Here is a 26872-nt window from a genome sequence, read left to right on the forward strand (position 1 = left end):
GTCAATGTATAATATAAATATAATTACGAATGATTACCATAATGTTTTTGTAATACTGAATAATCTGTTTACTATTAATATTGCATATAAATCTATTAATTATCAAAGTTTAAAAAAATCCGAGTCTCAAAAATGCAAACCATTTCTTTCCGTGATCAAGTTTACGCCGACCATAAAACACTTTTAATTTTATATCGGATACAAAAAATCTTCGAAATACTTTTAGAATTCGGGAATATTTTAGTGCTCTCGCAATATTTTGGGAACGTCTGGCACGAACTAGACTTAAGTCACTGTGGAAGGGGGTAGGGGAATAACGGGAAAGGAGTAGGTAGAAGTGGCAGCGGTGCTTTTTCGAGCGTCTGGACGCTTGTAGCTTTTAGGACAGCGTCAACCTCCGGTCGTCCTCAGGCACAGGTAGGTGAAGTGATTTTTTTTCAATGCCAAAGTGTTTTTTCTTTACAATTATTAAAAAAATGTGATATTTTGTGGTATAAATTAAAGAGTGATCAAATGTGAAGAAAATACATGCATGACTTTTGGTGCTTTTTAGTGAAAATACCGTCAAATTGGAGATTTTGTGAAATTTTCGATAACTAAACATTTTGGTAAGTTTGGATTTATATCAAACACATCCCACATCCACTTTCACGGTATTTTCACAAAGCAACACATTTATGTAAGTATGTGTGCCATTTTTGACCACCTGCATAACCTCACTTTTGATTGGTCGTGCTATTTTTAATTTTAAGACATTTGGTATCGAGTGTCAAAAGTGGGAGGAAAAATCTGGTATAGTCCAGCCAGGCCTAGAAATTTTTATTTTAATTTTCTAATATCACTTTTGCTGAGTTCCCTTTCTATAAGCTACTACCAATATGAAAATATATTTGAACTAAGTATTTAATAAAATAAAGAATATTGATTGAATTCAGTATTTTATAGATATTTTAACATTTAATTGTTATCTTACAATTACATACAAATACTGGTCATATTAATTACATTAAATCCATTAAATAATGACTACTTGAGTTTCAGGACCCAACCTTGTTGTAATTCACTGTTTCTGTTCATTTAAAACACAATTTTCTTCCTATTTTGTTGCAAGATGGAAAATTGGAAAGATTTAGTATATTATTTATATATAATTCAGGATAATTCTCTTGTAGGATAATTGTAGACACATCCTCTTCTTATGAAATCCTTCTAAACTCTTTGCTTCCGATTTTATCATGCAATAAAAATGAAGGCAGTTAGTTTTGACTAATGCATTCATAATTGTGCCAAATACGAGGTTTTTGATTAAATTGTTAACAATTTTAATAGTTTTGTTACCGTTTTAGTTTTTAATGATATTAAAAGGTTCACATCCATAGAACAACTGTCATTACAGTGAATACTTCATATGTTAGTTTGAATTCTTCATAAGTATTCATATACCAGATGTTATAGTATGAGACTTGAATTTCATCTTGATCATTATTAGCTCGATCTATATCATCACGTGTTCCAGATATCTTAGTCTGGGTCTTCCCTTTGTTCTTCAATCTATTGGTGCCTGTTTAGTAAATTTCTTGGGTATAATTTCCAGATTTTTTGCCAGCGTATTTAAGCAATTCCATTTCAATTCCAAGATTTCAAAAGGTTCATATCCATAGAACAACTTACATTACAGTAAATATTTTAAGTATTTATACTTCAGATGTTATAGTATGAGACTTGAATTTCATCTTCATCATTATTAGCTCGAACTATATCAGTTTTTTCCTGCTTTAAGAAGCTCCTCCATTTCGACTTCTTATTTTCGTTGTTTTCATAGTTCGTTTTTTCAGAATCTTCAGATCTTGTCCCACGTGTTCCAGATATCTTAGTCTGGGTCTTCCCTTTGTTCTTCGATCTATTGGTGCCTGTTTAGTAAATTTCTTGGGTATAATTTCCAGATTTTTTGCCAGCGTATTTAAGCAATTCCATTTCAATTCCAAGATTTTAAAAGGTTCATATCCATAGAACAACTTACATTACAGTAAATACTTTCAAGTATTTATACTTCAGATGTTATAGTATGAGACTTGAATTTCATCTTTATCATTATTGGTGCCTGTTTAGTAAGTTTCTTGGGTATATCGTTCTGTTTACATAGTCATTCTTCATTTCTACCCACGATTGTCTAATATTCGCTTTTCTATGCCACGTTGTACCGACTTGTTTCCTTATAGTATAGTCGCATCTTAAATTTGGACCCCTTTTTGGTCTATTAATGCCTCTTGGATACCACAGTGTAATTCTAGTGGACCATTTATTATCAGTCCCTTTCGCTAAATGTCCGCTCACTACCATTTTAAAGATTTAATTCTCTGGATTACATCAGTGACCTCGTTTTTCTGTCTGATCCATTTCTTTTTGATCTCTCTTTGTTATACCTAGCATGCATCGTTCCATTGACCTTTGAGTGACTGAGTTTCGCTATTATCTCTTTCTTTTGTGTCCAAGTTTCGCAGCCGTATCTCATGATTAATAGAATACACTGGTCGAATGCTTTTTTCTCTAGGTGGAGTAGCATCCTCGATTTGAATAGAACTGCATGTTTACCAAAAGATGCCAAAGCCAGTTTCAATCTTTTGTTGATTTCTGGGACTAAGAAGTCAGATTTATGTATTAGTTGTCCCAGGTATACATGTTTCAAATGCAGTATTGTTTATTATTACATCTTGGACATCCACTAGCTCGTTGTACATGGTTTTGGTTTTTCTCCAAAAAATTCATTTTAGGCCAACTTTACTACTTGCTGCATTTAGGTCGCTTATAAGTTCCTGTCTTCCTCCTCAGTCCCAATCCCTTTTGGGATGTGGTGACACCATCAGGCGTTTACAGTTTTTGCACGATTTCTCTCCACCCTTCTCTGTCCTGGGCTAGTTGTTCGGCTTCATGTAACCCTTGGTTAATCAGTATTTTTGTTTGATGTACCCAACGGCTTGGAGGTCTCTTTCCTTCAACTCTACCCTCGACTATCAGTTTTTCCATCGTACCTGTTCTTCTAGCAATGAGTCCAAAATACTGCAAATATCTCTGTTGTATTTGTTTGAGCAATATATCCTTTACTTTAAGTTGTTCCTGTAGTTCTGCATAAATATTAACAATCATCTGCAGATCTTAGATGGCTGAGGTATCCTCTGTAAATATGCCTGCTAAAATTTTCCAGGTTTTTTTGCCAGCGAGCAGATTGACTGTTATGCTATCCATCTATTCCAGCAGCTTTGCCGCTTTTCATTTTTGTAACTGTCGATTCTACTTCTGGAAGGACTTCTGGTACATCTTCTTGGTTACTGATGGCTTATCAAGTGTTTCAGGGGTTTTGTATAGCTCGCTGTAGAATTTATATGTGTCTCAGAATTTTTTGTTCAAAGGTAGCCTCGACATTTTTTGATTGTTTGACAATGTCTCTGATCGTATGTTATGAGTAGCAATATAAGAATTTTATACATTTGGCAATTTGTTTTTTTTTGATAGGTTGTCTAACTAGTCCCTTATAAACTCTACATACTTGCATTATGTTTTCTTCTCTTAACTCCTTCTCTAATGTTGTTGTCTGACGTATCTAGTGAACACAGACATGTGAAGTCTTTCATGCTTGTAAATTTAAAATCTCCTATCGCTATATTTTCAAGGTACCTTTGTCCTGATGACTGTTCTGATGCAAGAAAATGATGATGGTTTAACTGGAAAATAAAACAATTAAAACTGCTTAATTTTGTCCAAATATCTCTTAAGATAGATAGATCAGATTAAAGCTGTAGTCAATTTTTATGGTAGACTATATGCAATTGAGATTGTTTACTTAATGTTCGAAACACTATCTTATAGATTACAATTCAGATCACTGTCTTAGATTGAACATATATATCAAAATATTGATTAAACAGTACGATTGCTTTCTTCTCCTTCTTCAAGTTCCGCTCCTATCGGAGATTGGAAATCATTCTGGCAATTATAATTTTGTTGGTTACACGCCTGAATAGTTACAAACCATTCACGGAGATTGCGTAGCCACGAGTTTTTACGTCTTCCTACGCTTCTTCTGTCTTTGATTTTACCCTGCATTATATTCCTTAGTAGTTCGTATTTTTCACCTCTCATGACGTGCCTGAAGTATTCCAATTTCCTGATTTTTATGGAATTTAAACCTTCACATTGTTTTCCTAGTTTAAACGATTGCTTTAAATACTGGTAATAAGTGAAAGAAAATAAAGTATACTGATTTTGATACCATCTGTTTCTTCATATATCACGCGAGACGCTACTTTTTTGGTACTTGATCGGTGACATTTGCTCCAGCTCCAAACCCTGCCTTGACGGGGCTGTTCCCTATAGGACTATTTAACTCCGCCCAGATATCTTGTCCTTTATATAAAAGCCAGCAACTTTCTTCTGAGGAGTTTAAGGATTTCTATGTGGAAATGTGTTAAAAGCAGCCATCCTTTTTGACTTTTGATTTGTTATAGTTATAGCTCTTTAGCCTTTGTTATCAGGAATACAGAGAAATCTTTGGTATTTATTTGCGTTCATAGGTACTTTGGTAATCAAATGTATTATTAATAGTTCCACCTACGCTTTATCTTAACTATTATCTAATAATTAACGGATGTTCCACCTTTTCCTATCCTATAATTTGTAAACATTTTATGTAATTTTTCAAAGCCAAAATATGAGATAATATGAGATAACCACAAATGTTTTAGCTACTAACTATAGAAATTGTCTAAAATATATATTTAGATAGCTGCACTGTCATTCCTATCTCACAGTTTCTATAAAATATTTTTGATTAGTTAAAATTAAAATTAAAATTTGATTAGTTTTCAGTTTCACAAAGCATTTTTCATTCAAATTAATTGATTCTTGTGATATGTATTGGGTAGTATAGTTGGTCACATAACTTACAGAATTTACAATAATTTGAAATACTTAAATCTTGTATCTAACCAAAATCATTTGGTTTTTACGTTTCACATTTATAAAGATTTGCTTAAATTTGTTTTGAACAATAGGTTCTAGTATTGATTTTTTTCTCTGTATCTTGTATTTTATACTGTTTCGCTTTTGCTAAAATTTGGTATTGATTTACATTCTTCGTTAGGTATTTTAAGAAATATCACTCTATTATAGGCACACAGGATTTATATTTGCTCATGTTTACATACTTTTTTGAATTCATTGTTGTATACCTAAAACTGTGAATATGTTCTTAGAAAATACTTACATCAAAATTCCCTTGTTTCTTCTAGTTTTACCATCATTTTCGGCAATTGTCCCGCATTCATGTTTGTTTATTCTTAATACATTCTTCCTACTTTGTTTTAACTCACTATTGCCCTAATGATACTTTTGTATTGTTCCATAACCCTCTAAGAAAGTGTCAATCATCACGGCAATTCTCACTTTTCAAACCGTTGCTCGAAAGAGACCAGCAAAAGTGCAGTTAAACCAAGCTCTCAAATTGTTTATCCAGGAGATGAATCTTCTTCCGAGACTCCTTCTACCTTGTATTCTTACTTGGATTGTTAATTGCAGCAAGTTATAACGCTCACTCCGCATGACATGTCCCGGACATTTTAAGTTTCTAATTTTCATGATTTTTAAAACCTCTTTTTTCCTATTGTTCTCGACACCTCGATATTCGGGACCTTATCCACACAACTTATTCGTAATATTCTTCTGTTGGCTTATTATTCGAAGGTTTTCAATATGTGTTAAACGTCCAAGCCTGTAACCCGTTAACACTCAGAAGTCGTATCGTTAAAAAAATTATTGTAATGTGTCTGCTGCAGAATACTTTTTCAGATTGTCGAAAGCGTTTCTTGTCTGTCCTATTCTTGCTTTAATTTCTTCTGTGTAATTATTAATTTCATTAATTATTATTCCCAGAGGTTTATATTTTTGAATTTCTTAAATTTGTTTCCATGTATTGTTAAGCTTTTTTGGTGCTGTTGAGCTTTTGTAATCACAATAAATTATGTCTTGTGTAGGTTTAGAGACAATCCATTTTCTTCATTGACTTCTATTATCCTGTCAACCATTTGTTGTAAATTCTCAAGACATTCCGCCATTAGAACAGTGTCGTCTGCGACCCATATATTCTATCTAGCATATTTACTAGAAAGCTATAATACAAGCAAAACTTCCTTCTTCGTATCAGATGTGACACTACTGGGTAGTGAGACCTTTGTACCAAACTTTTCCTTTTCATGAAATTTCACCAAGAAGTTCTGTGGTCTTGATAAAAGATAGCAAGTTTTTTATAGGGAGTTTAAGGATTTCTTCTGGCTCAACACTTATTTTGCTGGTGAATACCCGCTAATAACACTAAACATTTCACAATCAGAAAATATGTGTTTCTTTCTCTACTTCGCGTGTTCAGCATCATGGTTCACTTACAATTTCTTTCGGTTCCTGAGTTAAAATCTCTAGTAACAATTTCTCTGCTTCTAGTCAATATTGTTTATGAATTTCTTTACATGGATTTGTAGAGACCTCCGTTGAGCTCTCTATTTATTGTTATTGCTTTTTTCGAGTCACTTCTGAATTTTATTTTAGGATGATTTTGAAATTAGTTGCTCTTAAAAGTCTCAGGATGATTAAAAGGCCACCTAAATGCGAAATTTCCGCAAAGGAGACCAATGATAGATTGTTTATGTACTTTTCTGGGCATCTTTGATATTCATGAGAGTCTGTCTTTATGGAATAGTATGACTAGCTACCATGTCTGCATTATCATATTTTTTACCACTGAGGTCAACCTGGGGAGATTTAGCCGATGTCTGAAAGTAATTAGCTTTATTTTGGAAGAGTTTACATACAGATTCCTTATTAAATACCATTTGTTTATGTATTTTAGTTTAAGGCGCAGATAAAAACGTACCAGAGAATATTTTTTCTCGGTAAATATACCGATTCTTCTTCTAAAGGTGTCTATCTTCTTGGGATCTTGCGACCACATTGACCTATGTTATTCTATTTGCAGCAGCTTGAAATAGATCAGTTGACGTGTTAAACTAGTCTATTTACTGAGTTTAGCCAAGCAGGATATACATCTGCATCCAGGGCCTCTCTTGCTCTCAATCTTGCCTTAGAGAACCAACTGTAGAAGTTGGTGTTTATTATTACGCATATTGTGATCACAATAACCCAAGTTTATGTTCTATATGGCGTTAATAGTTTATTTGGCTTTTCTTTGCCCCTGGAAAGTAAATGGGCTAGTTGTGTAGTGTATATATGAAACCCTTAACATGGGGTTTTATGGCATCTTCTGTGAGTTTCACAAGAGTTGAAGAAGTTGCAAAGAATCTTTCTTAGATCATTAGAAGAGCTTCTGGCTTTTTGACTATAAGTTTTTATTTGTTGCTGTGATCTCAAGTATCCTTAATATTGCAGTCCAAATAGCATATTTTTGCCACTCTATCTAACGGTATATCGTGTATCGTAATTTTGGCGTTTATGTTAATGCTATTACTAATAATAATCATTATTATATACTCATTATATAATTGTTATTTAATATAATAATGATCGCTATTTTTGACTTCTTACAATCTAGCTTTAGGCCGTATTTGTAACATATTTCCACATCAAAATTCATCATTCTTTGGATCTCTGCTCATATCTGAGGGCGATACGGTATCGTTTGCATATCTAATATTATTTATAAGTAGTCCATTTACTGTAATCCTTCGCCTGAGTGGTCTAGGTCTTCTCTAAAGATATTTTCAAAGCATATGTTAAATTATGATGGTGACAGTAAGCAACCTTGTCGAACTCCTTTTCCGAATGTAAAGATCTCGGATCTCAGTTCATTTTCGAATCACACTGTTACTTTTTGTTTGAGATATAAGTTTGAGATTAGTCTTATATCCTTACCATTGAGTACCTACTGATGTTTTTAGGATATTGATTAGTTTAAGACGGCAAAAGGACTTCTACAAGGCTGGGCTACGTCCCCTACTCTGTTTAAAATATTCTTGGAAAAGACACTCAAACCATGGAGGAGAAAGTGCGAAGGAATGGGCATACCAGTAAGAGACGAATACCTATACACCTTAAGTTTTGCCGACGATCAAGTAGTCATCGCACAAGATGAAGAAGATCTCAGCTTTATGCTCAGAAAACTAGAAGAAGAATATAAAAACAACGGAATGGAAATAAACTTAGAGAAAACCGAATACCTAACAACAGAAAACAAGGATATGAGAAACCTAGAGATAGACGAGGGAAGACAAATAAATGGAACAGATAAATTCAAGTATTTAGGAACCATAATATCGAACCAGGGAACAACAGAAGAAGATATAAACAACAGACTGAGACAAACAAGAAACTGTATAAGACAACTAAACTCAGTGTTGTGGGATAAGAACATTACGATAAAGACAAAAAAGAGAATATATAACACCCTGACAAGAAGTATCCTGACATATGGGTCCGAAAACTGGACAATAAACAAGAGAAATAGAGGTAGAATAAGAGCAGTAGAAATGGAGTTCCTGAGAAGAAGCTGTAGACTTACAAAAAGAGACAGAATTGAAAACGCAGAGATTAAGCGGAGAATGGGAGTGCAATCAGACATAATCGACTATATAGAGGAGAAGAGACTATCCTGGTACGGCCACGTCAGAAGAGCGGACAGAGGACGCTGGATAAACAAAATCACAGAATGGAGCCCGATTGGAAGAAGAAAGAGAGGAAGACCCCGAAGGTCATTCAGAGATGAAATCGACGAGGCTATGGAGAAAAGAACCCTGCGAGATGGAGACTGGAATGACAGGGAAAATTGGAGAAAACGGTTGAGTGAAGGAAGACAGTGAAAACTGTGGAAATCCTTAGTAGTAGTATTAGTTTCCTATGTGGTGCTTTGTCAAATGCCTCCTCAAAATCAATGAAACATGCAAACACATTGTAGTTTACATCCCTGGTTCTCTGTATTAGAACTTGCAAAATGAAAAGATCCTCTCTCGAAAATCCCTGAAAAATTATTGTCCACTTTAATCCACTGTAACGATATCGTCTGCGAAACCCTGTATCTATATTCGATGGCTACTAAGTCCTTCTAGATCAGATCTGCGGATTGATAAATAGAAGAAGGTGAATTTCTATATGATACCTGTAACATACTTCATTATATCTTGCCAAAAAAGTTCATAACTATTTTCTGACTCAGACTATATTCTATATTATGTTTGATATGTTCTCAATGTGGCATACTTTGAGATTTATTTAGGCTCCTGCTCTACAAGGACCACGTTTACATTGAACAAATAGGTATAAAAATATTTGTTTTTTTTGCTTTTTTTTTCTGTACCGTATTTTAAACTTTCAAAAATTGAAATTTAATCCACGTCTAAATTAGTTTACGATTCAGTATCATAAAACCGAGGAGAAAAAGTTGTTGGATACATGTAATACCCACTAATTCACAGTAAAATGTTCTAAAAGTATAAAACGATGTATACATATCCTACTCAATTGGCAAGATTCCAGATCCAGTTGAAATAGCAGAACAAACAGATACAGAACTAGGTATCACTGTACCGGTAACTTAACATAGCAAGGAATGTTGAGAAAATTGATATATGCACTCTTATATATGCCTTATAGCAGTTTTGATACATAAAGCTTTAAGATATTTGCATTATTCCACTTTGTAAAATTATATTTACAATATTACAGTTCATTGATTATGAATACATTTAATGATGATCAAAAATTAGAAATTAGGCCAATGTACGTCAGTGCGTTATTTTTGAATTGTTTAGATTTATGAAACATCTGCTGAAATATTTCAGCAATATTTTGCTTCAACCGATTGACATTGGATGGATCCAATGTTTATGAACTCATTTAAAGAATTTTGCGGATATTTGAAATGGGTCATTGGGTACAAAATCGAAAATATCTCCTTCCGCAAACTGAGGTTCTTACTGTTATAACATTGGATTATGGATTTTATGTTTACTAGGTATATGAATATAACGTAATCATTGATTTTCATTTTCACTAAACTTATTTTTATATTGTCATAAATTTGGTTAAATATTATCTTTATGAGAAGCATTATTTCAATCTCAAATACATTCCAACACTAGCTTTAGTCAATTTACTCATTTTAAACAAAAACCTTTTGTCTTTAGGTTAAGACAATGAATAACAGGAAATTTGCGAGGTTTATTAACTCTTTCATAGACAAGAAAAGTTAATTTAAAAATAAGGTTTTAACACCTGATTATTAAATGTTTTGTTTAGGCCTAGTTTTTCAAAATTGTTTGAAAGTGGGAAATATTTTTCCCACTGCCTCAAACCTTGGCATATTTTATACCTAAAACGTAATAACTACTTCCATATAATTATTTAATTGACAAAAACATTCATAGAAATAACTTACTGTCCATGAAAAACGAAGGATAAATGCACGAAGGTACCTGGAATGACTCACATACATATTTGGTTCTGCTTTTTGCTGCTTTTGGGCTATAGAGCCTACATTTTTTATAGTTTTGTCTTTATTTGGTATATAATTACCAACATTAGTAAGTTGGACTTCTTCTGGAACCATTCGCTTGTTTGAAATGAATAATAAAGGTGTGTTCTGTTTCTTTCTAGATGTATACCTACAAATGAGTTGTATTCTGCAACAAGTCTGGGACAATATAGTTTTGTTTTAAAAATATCTTTATGTTTTCGTTATACAGTGGTACTATCGTTTGGAGAACAATAATTTAGTAGTGAATATTAGTATTTCTTGGGTTTACGTTCAATAATTATAATAATAGAGAAGTTTCCCTAAACATTATAAATATTATCGAAAACATCTACCAAAACAGCAAAATGGAAGTCAGAATAGATGGACAACTACAGAACCTATAGAAATAGGCAGCGGAATAAGACAAGGGGATTCATTGAGCCCCATGCTCTTCAATTTGATCATGGATGAAATCATCAAAACAAAAGAAGAGGATACAGAATAGGAAACAAAGAAATCAAAATACTCTGTTACGAGGACGACGCAATATTGATAGCAAGATGAAGATAGTCTGCAAAGACTGGTTCACAGATTTAACATAAGAGCAAAAGAATTTAATATGACAATCTCATCTCAGAAAACTAGAAAAATAGTAGTCAGCAAAGAACCAACCAGATGTATAATAGAAATTTATGGCATCAGTATTGAACAGGTAATGGAAATAAAGTACCTGGGAATTACATTGTCCAGCTATGGAGACCTGGACAAAGAAGTGAGAGATCAAGTACAAACACCAAATAGACTGGCAAGATGCCTTAATAATACTATATGGCGAGAATTTATAAAGCCAGTGTAAGATCAATAAAGACATATGCCTCAGAAATAAGACTCGACACAGCTACAACGCAAAGACTACTGGAAACGGAGAGATAAGAAAGAGAGAGAGAAGAGAAGAGAAGAGAAGAGAAGAGAAGTAAAGACATTAGAAGAAATTGTAACGTGTATAAATGAATGGACACAAAATAGAAAAAAAAGAATGGAATAACCATATAACCAGAATAGAGGAGACCCGTGTAGTCAAAATAGCAAGAGATCAGAAATAGCAGTCACGAATGACCAAGAAAGTTAAATAATTAATATTAAATTTGCAACTAAATTTTATTGTGCCATTTGAATCAATTATTTTTATCTAGTCAAAGAAGAAGTCGGACTAAGGCAATCTTCTCATCTAGACCATAAGTTTGATCTTTTCCGCCAGATTTTCGTGTGTAAATGTCAAATTTACAAATATATCCAGTTACAGAACCAGCCAAATACCAAACCTCTTTTTATTGGTTTCAAGGATATTTGATGGATGACCTAACTTTGAAATGGATCATAGATTCGTCCACTGTCAGAAATGAGGAAGGGTTTTATACGCTGCCACACGACTGGTTTATTTTTCCAAAAAGCTACCTAACTTTATGAAGTTTATCATATCCTTGATCCGCTGTTTGTTTTGTTTTTGGATTGAAATTCAAGTGAATATTTTTTATATCTTTTAGATGACATAATTTGTGCTTTACCTGGAACCGCAAAATAGGGATCACTGGACCAATAGTTCGTTAACTGAGGAAGCTGATGAATTCCTATCATAATCCACAGGCCAGTGAGAGCTTCAATTTCATCGACACATGTATTGATCCAAGTTATGGATGAACCTGGTCCTTGATTTTTATTACTTCTTCGATTCAGGTCTTGTAAAATGTACAGTGAGTCTGGTCTACAATCATTTGTAGAGTTTCTTCACCAAAAATATTCAACAAAATAAGTTATTTCTCTGTTGTGTTTTGAAAATTGATAACAGTATCTGCAGTTTCATGAAAGTCTGTTCACTAAAAATTTAATCAGTTTACTGACCCCATATATGTTCTGTATTGTTAGTTTCCTTTAGGGATTGGACAACATCTTCTGGGGGTAAAATGGACAGTACAGTTTTATTTGCCATATCACCAATACTTGCGCAACAGCTTCTACTATTTTCAGAGCTTGCAATGCAATTCAGAAATTACATTTTTTGTTAAGCTTCATCATCACAGTCATCAACTGATTTAATTGTCGGATAGGCTCTACAAGTAGTTTATAGCAGCCTATACATGGCGAGGATTATCCAAATGCCATATAACTGCAAGAAATTTGGTGATTAGTTGATGACAGAAACAGTTACAGTGAAAAATATGTTTCCCGCTTTAAAATTACACATTTTTGGACAGTGGGACGTATGTTTCCCACTAATATATCCCATTATAAAACTTCTCAAAATAACTTAATCGATTTTATAAACAAGTAATCATGATAAACAACCCCTTTATATTACCTAATGTATAAAACATAAACCCTATTACGTACCTAATTTTTAATTTACGAATTTAAATCTCACAAAACTACGATAATAAACATCTGTACAGATTCCGTCTCTAACCATGTGGTGTAATGCATGACACTTTAACAATGTTTGGTAAGATGGCAGCACTGATACTATTTGGAAATTCTAATTCCCATCGCCCATAAAACGAATATTTGATGGTGGGCATTTATTTTCCCATCGTCTATGAAAGGGTTAAGAGTAGTTCTATATTTTTAAATTTACAAAATTACTAAAGGTTAAAGCAAATTAATTTTGTGTTATTTATAAAAAAATTGAAAATTATGGTTAAATGTGTGGTTCTTTGTTATTAAATTATTGGAATATGTGGAAATGGTTTTTCCATTGCAGAAACACTTTTGGGATTGTTCCCCAATTGATTTTCATAAGGCTTTCTTCTATTTTTATATAGTTCTCTTCATTTTACTGAATTGCTTATACTCTACGAGTATACTGTAATAGAATCTAGCAGAAAATGGACTAAATATGGCGTCGTTTTGAATATTTATGGTTATGTAAAATCGTAGAGAAACTCAATAAAATATTTATTGCACTGATTTAAAACATAGAAAAAATTATTCTTAATCGTTTTAGAAGAGAAACTTTTATAAACGGTTTTAGTATCTTTATATTTCGAACGTACAATTACTTCGCATCCATATTAAATCATCTTTCATTAACTAGCTATTCTCTTCAAAAGATTTTTTTTTATCCAAAATATGAACATCTGTCGCTTGAGATGTGGACACGCCAGCACTAAAAATTCTTGCCTGAAAGATATATAGAGATATCCAATAGCGCAAATCCCAGAGTTTCTAATTTTAGTGTCTTCTTACTTTAGACTGTGAAAATTTTACAAGTAAACTGAGAACTTCTTTTCGTGTAGATTGTGTTTTATTCGCGATAGGAATATATTTCCCACATCACAAAGGATCACTGGTGATTGTAAAATAGAATACATGCTATAAAATTAAAATGTAGCTTATAGAATAATGCTGAAAATAATTATTTACCGATATTAGTATATCTTAGATACATTTTCCGATCATAAGCGTAACTTAAATATGACATTGCCTAAACATTTTTTATGTTAATGTCACATAAATTCTTCTTCTTATTTATTTTTTTAGTATTTCTTTCTCATCTACAACAGAATATATCACGCCTTTCTAATTGCTGCTTTGAAGTACCTATCTACTAATAATAGCTTTATAAGGAAACACACCAATTTCCTTATACTTTTTCCAGTTTTTTCAGTGGTCTTCCAATACCTACTTGATTTATCTAGAGTATTGTTACTTTTGTCTATTTTTTGAAACAAATCTTCTATACTGGCATTGTATTACTTTTTTCTCTATACTAAAATGCTGAGGCGAGCGTCACGAAACTAGCGCTACAAGATGGCGTCGTCACGAGTATCGTTACGGAACTAGCGGCACAAGATTGCATCGTCACAAGTTCCGTCACAAAATAGCAGCTCTCCACATCGATTTACTACTCCCGATCAATTCGTTTCTACTCATCACATATTTATTTTAAGCAGGTTTAAATTAAGAACTGAACTGTATGCTTTTCTTATTCTCCTGTATCGTCACAGTATGCAACATAAGGAAAACATAGATATCTTCAATAGCAACGTATCAATCTAAATAAAAAGAAGAGTAATCAATCTATTTCTTTATCAATACACATTCATTCAGTCTTGGAAATAGGTCTTAACCAAGTTTCTTCACTGATATCTGTTATATATTTTGTGTATTCATTGTGTGATGTTATTCTTGTATACTATTCTGGCATAGTATTTAGTAAGCGAGGCTGTTTTCTCTCCGTATGTACGTACACAGTTCTTAAGTTTACGCAGCTTCCATAAGTTTTCAGGAAACTCGCGATTCTTTAATTATCATCATCATACAGCCTCTATTTCCATGCACAGTTAAACACCCAGTGCTGTTGCACTCGTGTCTTATTTCAAAATACTTTTGCTACACTTTAAGCTAACATTGTAGATTCAGCAGTTTCATCAACATACTTGGCTTAGTAACGAGTTAATGTGTAACAGAATCTTGATGTTATAAAAAGGTAAACAGAAAGGAATTGGGTAACTTAATAATCGTAATGTAATTTAGTCGGTCGTTACTTTCTAATTAAAGTTGTAAATACTGTGTCATCAATAAAGATGTAAAAAACGAGTTATACGTATATTATGACTCTCTATACCCCAAAGATGAGATTCTGCGCTACCGAGAACGGTTAATAGAGTAGAATGTTTACCCCAGATTTAGTCGATTCACTGTTCCTCCGTAGGATGGTGAAAGGGCTGCCTTGACTGCGTTTATAATCATTGTTCTTAATTCCAAAATCTTGCTTGTTCATCTCCCATTGAGCGTTCCATTTTTCTTTGGGATATTTCTAACTGTCTGACTGTCTTCTTGGTAAGGGTAAGAGTGTTGGCACCGTATGTAAGGACTAATAAAACACACTGGTTGAACTGGTTTTACTTTCTTCATATCTCCTGGTTTCTTACCCTCTCTCTCAGTGTTAGGTTAAGCATTGATCGTTCCATTTTTTTTTGGGATATTTCTAACTATCTGTCTGTTTTTATTGGTAAGGGTAAGAGTGTTAGCTCCTTATGTAAGGACTGGCAAGACACACAGGTTGAATGCTCTTCTTTTGATGCTGATGGACACTTCCGATTTAATTACTACTTATATTTGTTACTTCTTTGGAGGGTTCTAGTAATCCCTGCTAAAACTAATCTATTATTTGGCCCGGCATAAAGATGGTAGTAGCTTATTCACATTAATTTTTGTTTTACTGTTATTAATTTTCAATCCTTAATTAACAGCCTTTTGATTTAATTTTTTCATCCATTTGAGAAGAATTCATTAGTGTTGCTACTGACATGGTTCATCTATGTACCATCGATGTTATGCTAGTTGTTTAAAGAGGTCTTCTGAGTGAATTGCTGTGTGAATACATTGTTAATTTATCGAATTCTTGTATTTGTATTGTATTTGTTAGAGTTAACGAATTAATCTTACGCAAAATGTAATGTATCATGCCTATATCACTACAGGTTGTTTCCGTGCTTTTAATAAATATTCATAGAACAATTTTCGAAAGAGACATAATATTGGAACATTTTTTATTCCAGTTCATTTTTCAAGTTTTTATTTCTAGCCTTCTAATCTGTCTTATTCATCAAGCAGCTTCTTGCGACCACTGTTAGACATATGCATCTCCTATACGTCTCCAGGAAATTCTATTTTGCACAAGTTGCGTCCAGTGACGCTAAATTCTTCGTATGTCATCTGTCCATTCCGTCGGTGGTTTTCTCCGGCTTCTCTTATCTTCAAGGAGATTTCTCTCTCTCTCTCTCTCTCTCTCTCTCTCTCTCTTGTTATTTTCCCATTAGTGAGGATCGTGATTTTTTCCAATATTCCTAACAATTTTTCTCTATTGGTACCTATCTTCAGCTGCTCTGAGAACTTTGCAGAATGAGTTTTCAGCTGAAAGAGATTTTCTTCTTTCAGAAAGAGATTTAGTAGATGCCTTAGACATATCATTGGACAGTGTAAGTAATATTTTGGCTAAAGTAATGGATTCAGTCCGCATTCGCTAACACTGAAACAAAAACATAATTCGAATGCGACTTTCTCAGCAACATTTAGATTTAGAGCGTTTTAGAAAGGCTATAGTGGATTTTGTGCATCGATTCATCACTTGGGTCTATCACCATGATTCTGCATCAAAACAAGAGGTTCAAAAGTGATGTGAACATGTTTCTTTGATCCCGAAATGAGTTCATGTCCAGAAATCGGCGAAGAAGGAGTTAGCATCAGTTTTTTGGGATGTGAAAGAAATTTTCTATTTCCATAATCGAATGCAGGCAAAGATAAATGGAAAACTAACACAGTGTATACCAGTACAAAGCGGAGTCAGACAGGGTGACTCATTAAGCCCACTTCTCTTTAATTTAATAATGGACGAAATAATACAAGCAGTACGTGAAGGTCATGGTTACAGAATGGGGAACAAAGAAATCCAAATATTATGTTATGCAGACGACGCCGCATTAATCGCCGAGATAGAAGACGAGATTAACCTCCAAAGATTAAAACAAATCTTCAATACAACAGCCAAGAAATACAATATGAAGCAAGGTTTAGATATCTGGAAATAGATATAACTAGTTATGGAGATGTTGAAGTCGAAGTACGACAATAAAGCTTAAAAGCAAGTAAAGCGGAGGGATCTCCTAATGACACAATCTGGAAGAACAAACACCTAAGACAAGACACAAAAACAAGAATCTATAAAGCAGCAATTCGCATCTAAAACGAGAGGGCTACTAGAAACAACAGAGATGAAAATACTTCGACCAATATCAGGGAAAAGTCTGTTGGATAGAGAGAGAAGCGAAAACATAAGCAGAGCATGCAATATAGAAGACATAAAGGGATGGGTGACAAAACCGAAACAGGAGTGGAACGAACACATTAGTAGAATGGCAGATATTGGCAGGCCAAGAAAAAGATGGTGCGATAATTAAAACAATTTAGGAGGCTAATATAGGAGACGAAACAGGCTTTAAAGCCTACATACAAGAGAAAGGACGAAGACAGTATTTTTTTTTGTGGATTACTTATTACTGTAACATATTAGACCAGCTGAAGGAAAAATTCGTGAAAAAAGACACGGTTTGCAGAAGAAAAAATCCTTTTTCATCAGGATAAACCACCGTGTCATATAAGCATTTTGACAATGACTAAAATTCATGAATTAAAGTTTGAATTATTGGAGCAACATCCGTATTCACCAGATTTGGCCCCTAGTGACTTCAGTACCTAAAAAATGTCGTGGAAAGTGTTTTTCATCAAATGACGATGTCATAACAGTTGTAGAAGCATTTTTTGCAGCCCTTTCAGATTCTAAATTCAGGGATGGAATTCATAAATTGAAGTCTTGTTGGAACAAGTGTATTGATGTTCTCGAAGAATATATTGAATTATGAAGTGTATTGCAAACCATAAAAATGTGTTTTTCTTAAAGAACCGCAAAAATTAGTCAACAACCTATTACCATATTTTAATACACAGTTAGTGATGCACTTAATGTTTGATCATCAATCTTTTTTACATTCTAGCATAGTACGTTTTATTATTAATGCATTTTAGAACATCAAAAACTTTCTAACGCTTTTCATAACGAATCCGCTCAATTTACGAGAACATCTTTAGTCCTTAATTTCACCTTTTAGCAGCCGTCAGAGCTTGGAAAAATATTTATGAGTGCTAATTTTAAATTCTGGATTGAGAAACTTCTGTAAATAAGTGTGTAATCGATTTAAAAATACATCTTATACCAAAAGAATGTATTTGCACACGACACAACGTTTACAAGCTGATAAATTTAGGAAATGTTTGTAGGTTTAAAACAATTGACGGACAATTAAATTGATGTTATTTTGGTGGTTTTTTTTTATTAAATTTGAGGGTAGGCATTTATACCATAATAAATATATTCTATTTTAAAGTTTAAACTTATTAGAAGGCATTGAGATAGAAAGCGAGAAAGTTGGAAATTGTTTTTATTTAAGATAGCCCTTCTTAGCTTCACTGAGGAAAGAAAAATATTCACTTAGATTAGGGTAACATCCATTTACTCTGAGTTTAGATTTTTATATACCTACGCAAGTCTGATGATAGGCAAATAGCTTGAAATTGCGAGAAAATGCTTATACACTACCGAGCATAAAATTAGGGTCAACCCGTAATTTGAATTTATTTTAGAAATTATTATTCTGTTTTAACTATTTTCGGTTGTAACATAGTTTACTAATGGATTTCTTGAAAAAAAAAAATTGTTGTCGTTGTTGTTTCGACAAGCGTTTGAGATAAAAAGGGCCCCTTAGCCTAATTCCTAAAAACCGTTATCAGCACAGTTTTTGTTTCTATGGTTTTAACGTCAATTGTAAATTGTGTATTATTATCACTGTCAGTGTATTGCAAAGAGCATAAATTCTGTTGTGGCGGCGTTAGAAGATGGCCACGGTCATCGCGAAACTGCGAGAAACGTTGGTGTAAGTCTCTCGAGTGTGCAACGAGTATGGCAACGGTATGAAGAGACCGGTCTGCTTACTCGAAGACCTGGTTCAGGTCGAGGCAGGATTACAACAGCTAGAGATGACCGCTTTGTCGTTTCTAGTGCTTTGAGAAACCGAACGGTCACGGCAGTTTCTCTTCGAAATCATCTGCAAGAAGTGAGAAATGTAAACATAAGTAAATGGACAGTTAGGAGATGACTTCATGCTGCTGGTTTATCTTCTCGAACTAGAGTAACTGGACCGCCGCTTTCCCGTGAACACCGAATTGCCAGATTGAATTTTGCACGAGAACACTTGGCTTGGATAATGCAGGATTGGAGTCGTGTATTGTTTTCCGATGAATCGAGATTCTGTCTTACGGGCTCAGACAAACGTGTAAAAGTGTGGCGACGTCCAGGCGAGAGATATGCTCAAGCATGTGTTGCCGAGCGTCTTCCATTTGGTGGAGGGTCAGTTATGGCATGAGGAGGCATATCGTTTGATGCTTGCACGGAGTTAGTCTTTATCGAGAATGGGACATTGACAGCGCATAGGTACCTGACACAGATTCTGGAAGACCATGTTTTACCGTTTATGGTTATTCTTGGAGACGACGCAACATTTATGCATGATAATGCACGGCCCCACACTGCTAGGATAGTTACTGCTAGGATAGTTACAGAGTATCTTGACGAGGTTCAAATCACACGATTTGTTTGGCCTGCTCGCAGTCCAGATATCAATCCCATAGAACATGTTTGGGATGGGATGAAGAGACGTTTACGGAGTCATGTGCCGGTCCCCAGAAATTCGAGAGAGCTTCGCGACATATTGGTGCAAGAATGGAAGAATCTTCCTCAGAATGTGATCCAAAATCTGATCCAAAGCATGCCTCGTCGTTTGCAAGCTGTTATCACTGCTAGAGGATGGAATACTCACTACTGAAGTTGTTAAAATTTCTTTTATTCAACAAAAAGCACATCAAATTAAAATTCTTCATTTCCATTATTTTTAATAAACTTTAAACGACAAAAACGTTGTTTTCTTTAAGCAATCCGTTAGTAAACTATGTTACAACCAAAAATAGTTAAAACAGAATAATAATTTCTAAAATAAATTCAAATTACGGGGTGACCCTAATTTTATGCTCGGTAGTATATTAAAAAGTTTGAAAGCGGCAAAAAATTGTGTTTTCTGGACATAAACTGCTTTGTACAAATTCAAGCTACAGAAAAATTTTATTTTACTGAAGGAAAACATTAGTTTTTCTCTAAAAATCATTGTTTTAATCTTTTGTTTCCTTTGTTATATAATTTTAACATGATTTACGTTTTAAGAAGGTATTAAAAGTTGAAAGCATAATCTTATCAATCAATAACTTTACTTTTATATCTATCTATTGTTTCAGTCAATTAACCTTATCATATTTGGTAGTATAGTCAACACATTTGTATTCGATATAAACAGTTTCACAAACTAGAGACACGAATCTGTATTTACGGAAAGTTAGATTGTAGTTTTTGTTTGGTTAATTCGTTAGTGACATATATTTCCATTTTTGTTGTAAAAAATTAGTGTGCTAGGAGTGTGTGCGTATGTTTTTTATCTAGTGATCAACAAATGTAACTATAAACGATTTATGTTAACAGGTTCGTAATTTATTTTTTTTTATTGCGATGGAGTAAATAAGTTGCATTTTAGAGATATCTCTAAATGAATATAGAAGACTTTTGCATTAATATATTTGCAAATAGTTTTCATTTTTTTCAGAAAAATTTTTGGACTACTTGTCTCGATAATTTGGTTGTTTTTTTTTCTAATTTGTGTTTCTTACACAACAAGATCTTTGGCTGCTGTTTTTTTTTTGTTAAGCAACACTTTGCATTTTTGGGGGAAAGGAATAATGAGGATTTAGGTAAAAGAAATAAATAATAATTGTGTGACAATTATTATTTATTTCTCATTTTCCTGTTCCTTATCGCTTCTCTCCAAGTTTTCTTCTACATGATCTTCTCCTCTTCATCCTCATACTTATCACCAGTCGAAATTTCTTCGAAAAGTGCTAACAATCTTTTATGACCATCATACAACATCCAACTATAACGGAGCTTTAAGTATGCTTTCAAGTGGGTATATATATATATATATATATATATATATATATATATATATATGTATATATACATACATTCCTTGTATCGGCATCATTTAAGTTAGCTTTCCCGATATCTGACGATGCAAAGCAAATTGTAGTAAGCGAAAGTGGTTGTCCAGCATTCTTATTGATGAAGAGACAACCTAAATATGATCTTTCTATATTATTTCTCCATTATCTGTAATACAAATTGTGGGTATTTAAGACTAATATATGTCACAAATGTTTGTTCACATCTGTATTCTAAATATTAACAAAAATCCCATCTTCTTCTTTTCAGAGGCCCTTGTCTTTTGATCTAGCCAGTACCAAACAAACAGCGCCACCATGGACGCGATCAAGAAGAAAATGCAAGCGATGAAGCTTGAAAAAGACAATGCGGCAGATAAAGCCGATGCCATGGAAGGTCAGTACAAGGACGCCAACGGTCGTGCTGAAAAAGTCAATGAGGAAGTACGTGAACTTGAAAAGAAACTCTCTCAAGTCGAAAATGATCTGACCACCAACAAAAATGCCTTAGAAAATGCCAACCAAGAACTTGAAAACAAAGAAAAACAATTGACTCAGGTGTGTATTATCAATTGTAGTTATTTTGCATGTCTTGTCATTTCTTGTTATGACTATGTGTGTATACAAACATTTTTTAAAGTACCACAAATATGTTTCATTGTTATGTTAAAAGTTTACAGAATGTATATTGTATAAGTTATAGCATGTTGGCATTTCTTTACTTAGGTTATCTATTAAATTTCTTATTTTCTTACTTATTTGCCCCCAATCTTTCTTGCGTTTTTAAGTTTCTGTATATACAGTCGACTCCCGTTAATTTAAACCTTCGATAATTCGAACCTCTCTATAATTCAAAGTTATCACGAGTTCCCTACAAAATCTCTTTATATTTCGAAATAAATCAATACATTTTTATGCACTTGGTAATTCGAATGAAAAAAATCATTGCTATATAACAAAACGACGAGTAAAGCCGCGTTTACACGATGACAATTGGCGAAACAATTGTCATCACGTGGTTGCGGATTGTCGGAGGCCAGTCCAGTTGAACGAGAAGATGTTTATACGGGGTCAACTATTGCCATGGCAGTAGACAGCTAAAACATGGTTGCCTGCTCATCATCTGTTGTGTCCGGTGAGGGAACTGGCAAAAAACAGGACAGCACTACTGGCCTACACCGTTCACACGGCGCCAATTGTCGCGACAATTGAGATTTCCCGTTGTTGGGTGGAGAAGGGGGGCGGCTCACTGGGCGCAGCTCATTGTCCTCAGTCTACTCCTGGAGACAACTGAATTTTGGGCCAATTGTGAGGGCAGTTGGCAAGGCAATTGGCCTGAAGTGTTTAAGCCGCGTTTACACGACGACAATTGGTGAGACAATTGTCATTGGACAATTGTCATCACGTGGTTGCGGATTGTCGGAGGCCAGTCCAGTTGAACGAGAAGATTTTTATACGGGGCCAACTATTGCCATGGCAGTAGACAGCTAAAATATGGCCGACTGCTCGTCATCTGTGGTGTCCGGTCAGAGAACTGGCAAAAAACAAGACATCACTACTGACCTACACCGTTCACACGGCGCCAATTGTCAATAGTTTCAATAGTTTCAAGACAATAATTCATGCCAGTCAGTTGTCTTCTGACAATTGTCTCGCCAATTGTCATCGTGTAAACGCGGCTTGAGACGAAGACAATAATTTCATGCCAGTCAGTTGTCTTCTGATAATTGTCTCGCCAATTGTCATCGTGTAAACGCGGCTTAAGACGAAGACAATAATTTCATGCCAGTCAGTTGTCTTCTGATAATTGTCTCGCCAATTGTCATCGTGTAAACGCGGCTTAAGACGAAGACAATAATTGCATGCCAGTCAGTTGTCTTCTAACAATTGTCTCGACAATTGTCATCGTGTAAAGGCGGCTTTAATTCGAACTCATCGGCGTCTAACACTCGACAATACAAAGTTGCAGAGAGAAAGAGGCGGAAATATCAACGCGCCTTTGTTTTTGTTATGATTAATTTGACGACATATTTGACACACACTTCTCACGAATTGGTTTGTTTAATTATTAGTTACTGTTACTCTTGCGTTGGTATACAGATTAAAATTTTGTTAGTCATGAGCCCTCGAAAGTATAAATGTTTCAGGACTGTTGAAAAGAAGAAGTTAATCCAAAAAATAGAGGAAGATGAGAAGAAAAGTGATGTTGCACAAGAATTTAAAATTTCTCTGAGTACTCTCTCAAACACAATAATGCACAAGGAGAAAATTATTGCTGCTCAAACTGCTAGAGTACGGAAAAGAAGTACTAAAGGTTAATTTCCTCGTCTGGAAGTCTGGTCATTTGGCTAAGACAGTGTCTATGGACAGAGGACAAAGAGTGTCTATTAGCGGAAACTTGTTGCAGGAAAAAGTAAAAGAGTTCGCGTCTACTCTAAGCATCAAAAACTTTGCAGCAAGTGAAGGGTGGCTTACAAATTTCAAAAAGAGAAATGGAGTTGTGTTTAAAAAAGTTTTTCTGGAAAGTGAATTGGCACGGTAAATTGAAGACCTTGATTGAAAACTACGATGCCCGAGACATTTTTAATACTGATGAAACTGGCCTATTTTTCAAATGTTTACCGGACAAGACGCTTAATTTTAAAGATCAAAACTGTCATGGGGGAAAACATAGTAAAGAGAGGTTAATAGTTTCACTTGTAGTAAATATGGATCGGAAAAATCTAAAGCCTTAGTGATAGGAGAAGCAATGAAGCTGCGATGTTTCAAAGGTGTGAAATCGTTTCCTACGGATTATCGTGCTAACAAAAAAGCTTGGATGACGACAAAACTTTTTAACAATTTTCTTTTAACAGTTAATGGGGACATGAAACGTCAAAAGCGGAAAATTTTACTATTTTTAGACAATTGCATTGTCCACAAAAGTCCTCCTACATTGTCCAACGTAATACTCTACTTCTTTCCACCAAATGCAACTTCCAAATTGCAACCATTGGACCAAGACCCACAATTTTAAGACGTTCTATCGCAAAGAAATGGTTAAGCTCGTTTTAGAATCTCTCAACAAGCAGTTAACGGCAAATATCACGCTTCTGGCAGCTATTTTATTGATTATAGGTATGGAGATGTGTAACACCCCTATCAATTCTCAACTGGTTCAAAAAATCCAGTTTCTTAACAGATCATGAAAATCTTCCAATACTTATGGATGATGAAGAACCAGCAATAGAACCATTAGTTGACATCGGCGGTGTGAGTTTTTCTGACTTTGTTCAAGTGGATGAAGATGTTGCTGTCTCAGGTTCACTAACCGATGGCGAAATTTTATCTGCGACAGATACGAATAAAAAAATTAACGATTAAGATGAGTACGATATATCAGAACCTTTGGCAGAGGTGTCAGTTAAGGAAGCAAGATCCTCATTCAATACATTACAAACCTTTTGTCTACAAAATGAAAGTGATGAAAAACCATTTCAGGCACTTTTTCTCTTAAAAAAAATTATTGAGCAGTCTGAGAAGAAGTAATGTTCTTTGAAGCAATCCAGTAGAATACAATTCTTTCGAAAGATTGATTAATTCACATTATAAATACATACATTGTAAAAACTATAGAGGGATATCGGTCACAAGCTCAATGAGTCGACTATACGGTCGAATACTACGGGACCTGATAGAGGAAGATTATCAATCGTCTGAAGACGAAGAACAAGGAGGATTTAGAGCAGGTCGTTCATGTATAGATAACATCTTCTGTCTTAAACAAATTATAGAAAAGAAAATTGTGACAAATAGAGAGTTACATATGACTTTTGTAGATCTTGAGGAGGCATATGACACAGTCCCGCTAAATAAACTATGGGAAGTCCTGGGCACATCAAACATACATCAAACATTGGTTAGTGCTCTCAAAGATCTATATTATGGCTCAAACTCCCAAATGAAATTCGGAAACCTCTTAGCTGAAAAATTTGCAGTTACTAAGGGTCTCAGACAAGGATGTTGTATCTCTCCGACTCTATTTAAGATTTATATCTCTGCAGCTCTGAAACAATGGAAAAGGAAAGTCAAAGGAATGGGTATACAATTGAACGATCAGGATTACATATATACTTTACAGTTTGCAGATGATCAGGTGGTGATCTCAAATGACAAAGATGACATGGAATACATGCTTAGAAAACTAATTGAAGAATACCAGAAATGGGGATTAAATATCAATTTAGAAAAGACAAAATATCTCTCAATTGGAGCTGAAGCAGAACAACTCGATATCGATGACAATCAAAAAATAAATCCATGCAACGAATATAAATACCTGGGCGTCATCTTCGACCGTAGTGGAAAAGACGAACGAGAAATAGAACACCGAATTGTACAAGCACGAAGAGCTATAGCATGCTTGAACGGAGTTCTATGGAGTAAAGAAATATCAAAGAAAAGAAAATGGAACATCTATGAGACAATGGTTAAAACTAGCCTACTTTATGGAGCTGAGACATGGAGAATAACCGAAAAATATAAGAAAAAGGTCGAAGCCATGGAAATGGATGCCATCAGAAGATAGATGAGAATATCAAGAGCCGACAGAATACGGAATGAAGTGATAAAACAACAAATGGGTATAGAGGGCACTATAGAGAAAAACAGCTATGAGAAAACAGCTCATATGGTATGGGCATGTGAGCCGAATGGGGAACGAAAGATTGCCTAAAAAACGATGATGTGGCAACCCCCAGAGAAGAGGAAACGAGGAAGACCACCAAAGAGCTGGAACCTGGGAGTTAGGAAAGCGATTAGCGCTCGAAATCTGGACGAAGACCTAACTCAAGACAGAATACAGTGGCGTTTGGGAGTCGGACAACGTCGTAGGACGTTATAAAAAAACCGAATATATATATATATATATATATATATATATATATATATATATATATATATATATATATATATATATAAATACATACATGTATGTACACGAATGTACCTCTTAACTTTCGTAATCGTTAAAGAATAGCAGTTAATAAATAATAATTGATGGATATAATTGATAATATTTTAAGAGTCCCTTGAGTTTTGAATTAACGAGAGTCAACTATATTTTATGAGTCCCTCGAATTTTTAATTAACGAGAGTCGACTGAAATCTTCGCTTACTAAGTTTCTTAAGTTTTCACCGATTCGAGGATTTATCTGAATTTATTTATTTTTAATATTTTAGGCTGAATCTGAAGTAGCCGCTCTTAACCGTAAAGTACAACTTATTGAAGAAGACTTGGAAAGATCCGAGGAACGTTTGGGCACAGCTACCACTAAATTGGCTGAAGCTTCCCAAGCTGCCGATGAAAGCTCCCGGTAAGTGTCAAGAAAATTATATTTTATTATAAATACTCTATACTTTGTGGTTATACTTTGATCAGTCTAGAGACAAATAGATAAGGACTCTTTTTGATACCTTTTACCCCTTTGGATTAACTATAGGGTGTTGTATTGGTTTTTCTGTAGTGTCTTTAAAGACGATCAAATTTTTTATTTAAAATATGAAGAACTTCTTAGTCAACAATGTAAGCAATGGAAAAATACAAATTTTAGAATGGTTTGACAAACATGTTAGTATACTATAAACAGAGATCAATTTAGATATACATACAGTAAGCACATCAACGAGAACTTGAGAAACATAGAAGGAAATTGCATAGAGGAAACATGT

General features: G+C 34.2%; 1 protein-coding gene across 2 annotated transcripts in view; it reads left to right on the forward strand.

The window, feature by feature from the left end:
• Positions 1 to 262: 262 nt before the first annotated feature.
• Tm2 (tropomyosin 2) overlaps positions 263 to 26872 on the forward strand; it is a 43423-nt gene continuing 16813 nt past the window's right edge. For both annotated transcript variants that reach the window (XR_011951583.1, XM_072539684.1), the window contains exons 1-3: positions 263 to 417; positions 21435 to 21721; positions 26384 to 26517. Coding sequence is in view for 1 of the 2 variants with exons in the window: in XM_072539684.1 (XP_072395785.1) it covers positions 21482 to 21721; positions 26384 to 26517 (374 nt within the window). In the remaining variant the exon portion in view is untranslated. The remainder of the gene's footprint in view (positions 418 to 21434; positions 21722 to 26383; positions 26518 to 26872) is intronic.

This window comes from Diabrotica undecimpunctata, chromosome 8 (assembly GCF_040954645.1).
Source record: "Diabrotica undecimpunctata isolate CICGRU chromosome 8, icDiaUnde3, whole genome shotgun sequence".
NCBI classification, from domain to species: Eukaryota; Metazoa; Arthropoda; class Insecta; order Coleoptera; family Chrysomelidae; genus Diabrotica; species Diabrotica undecimpunctata.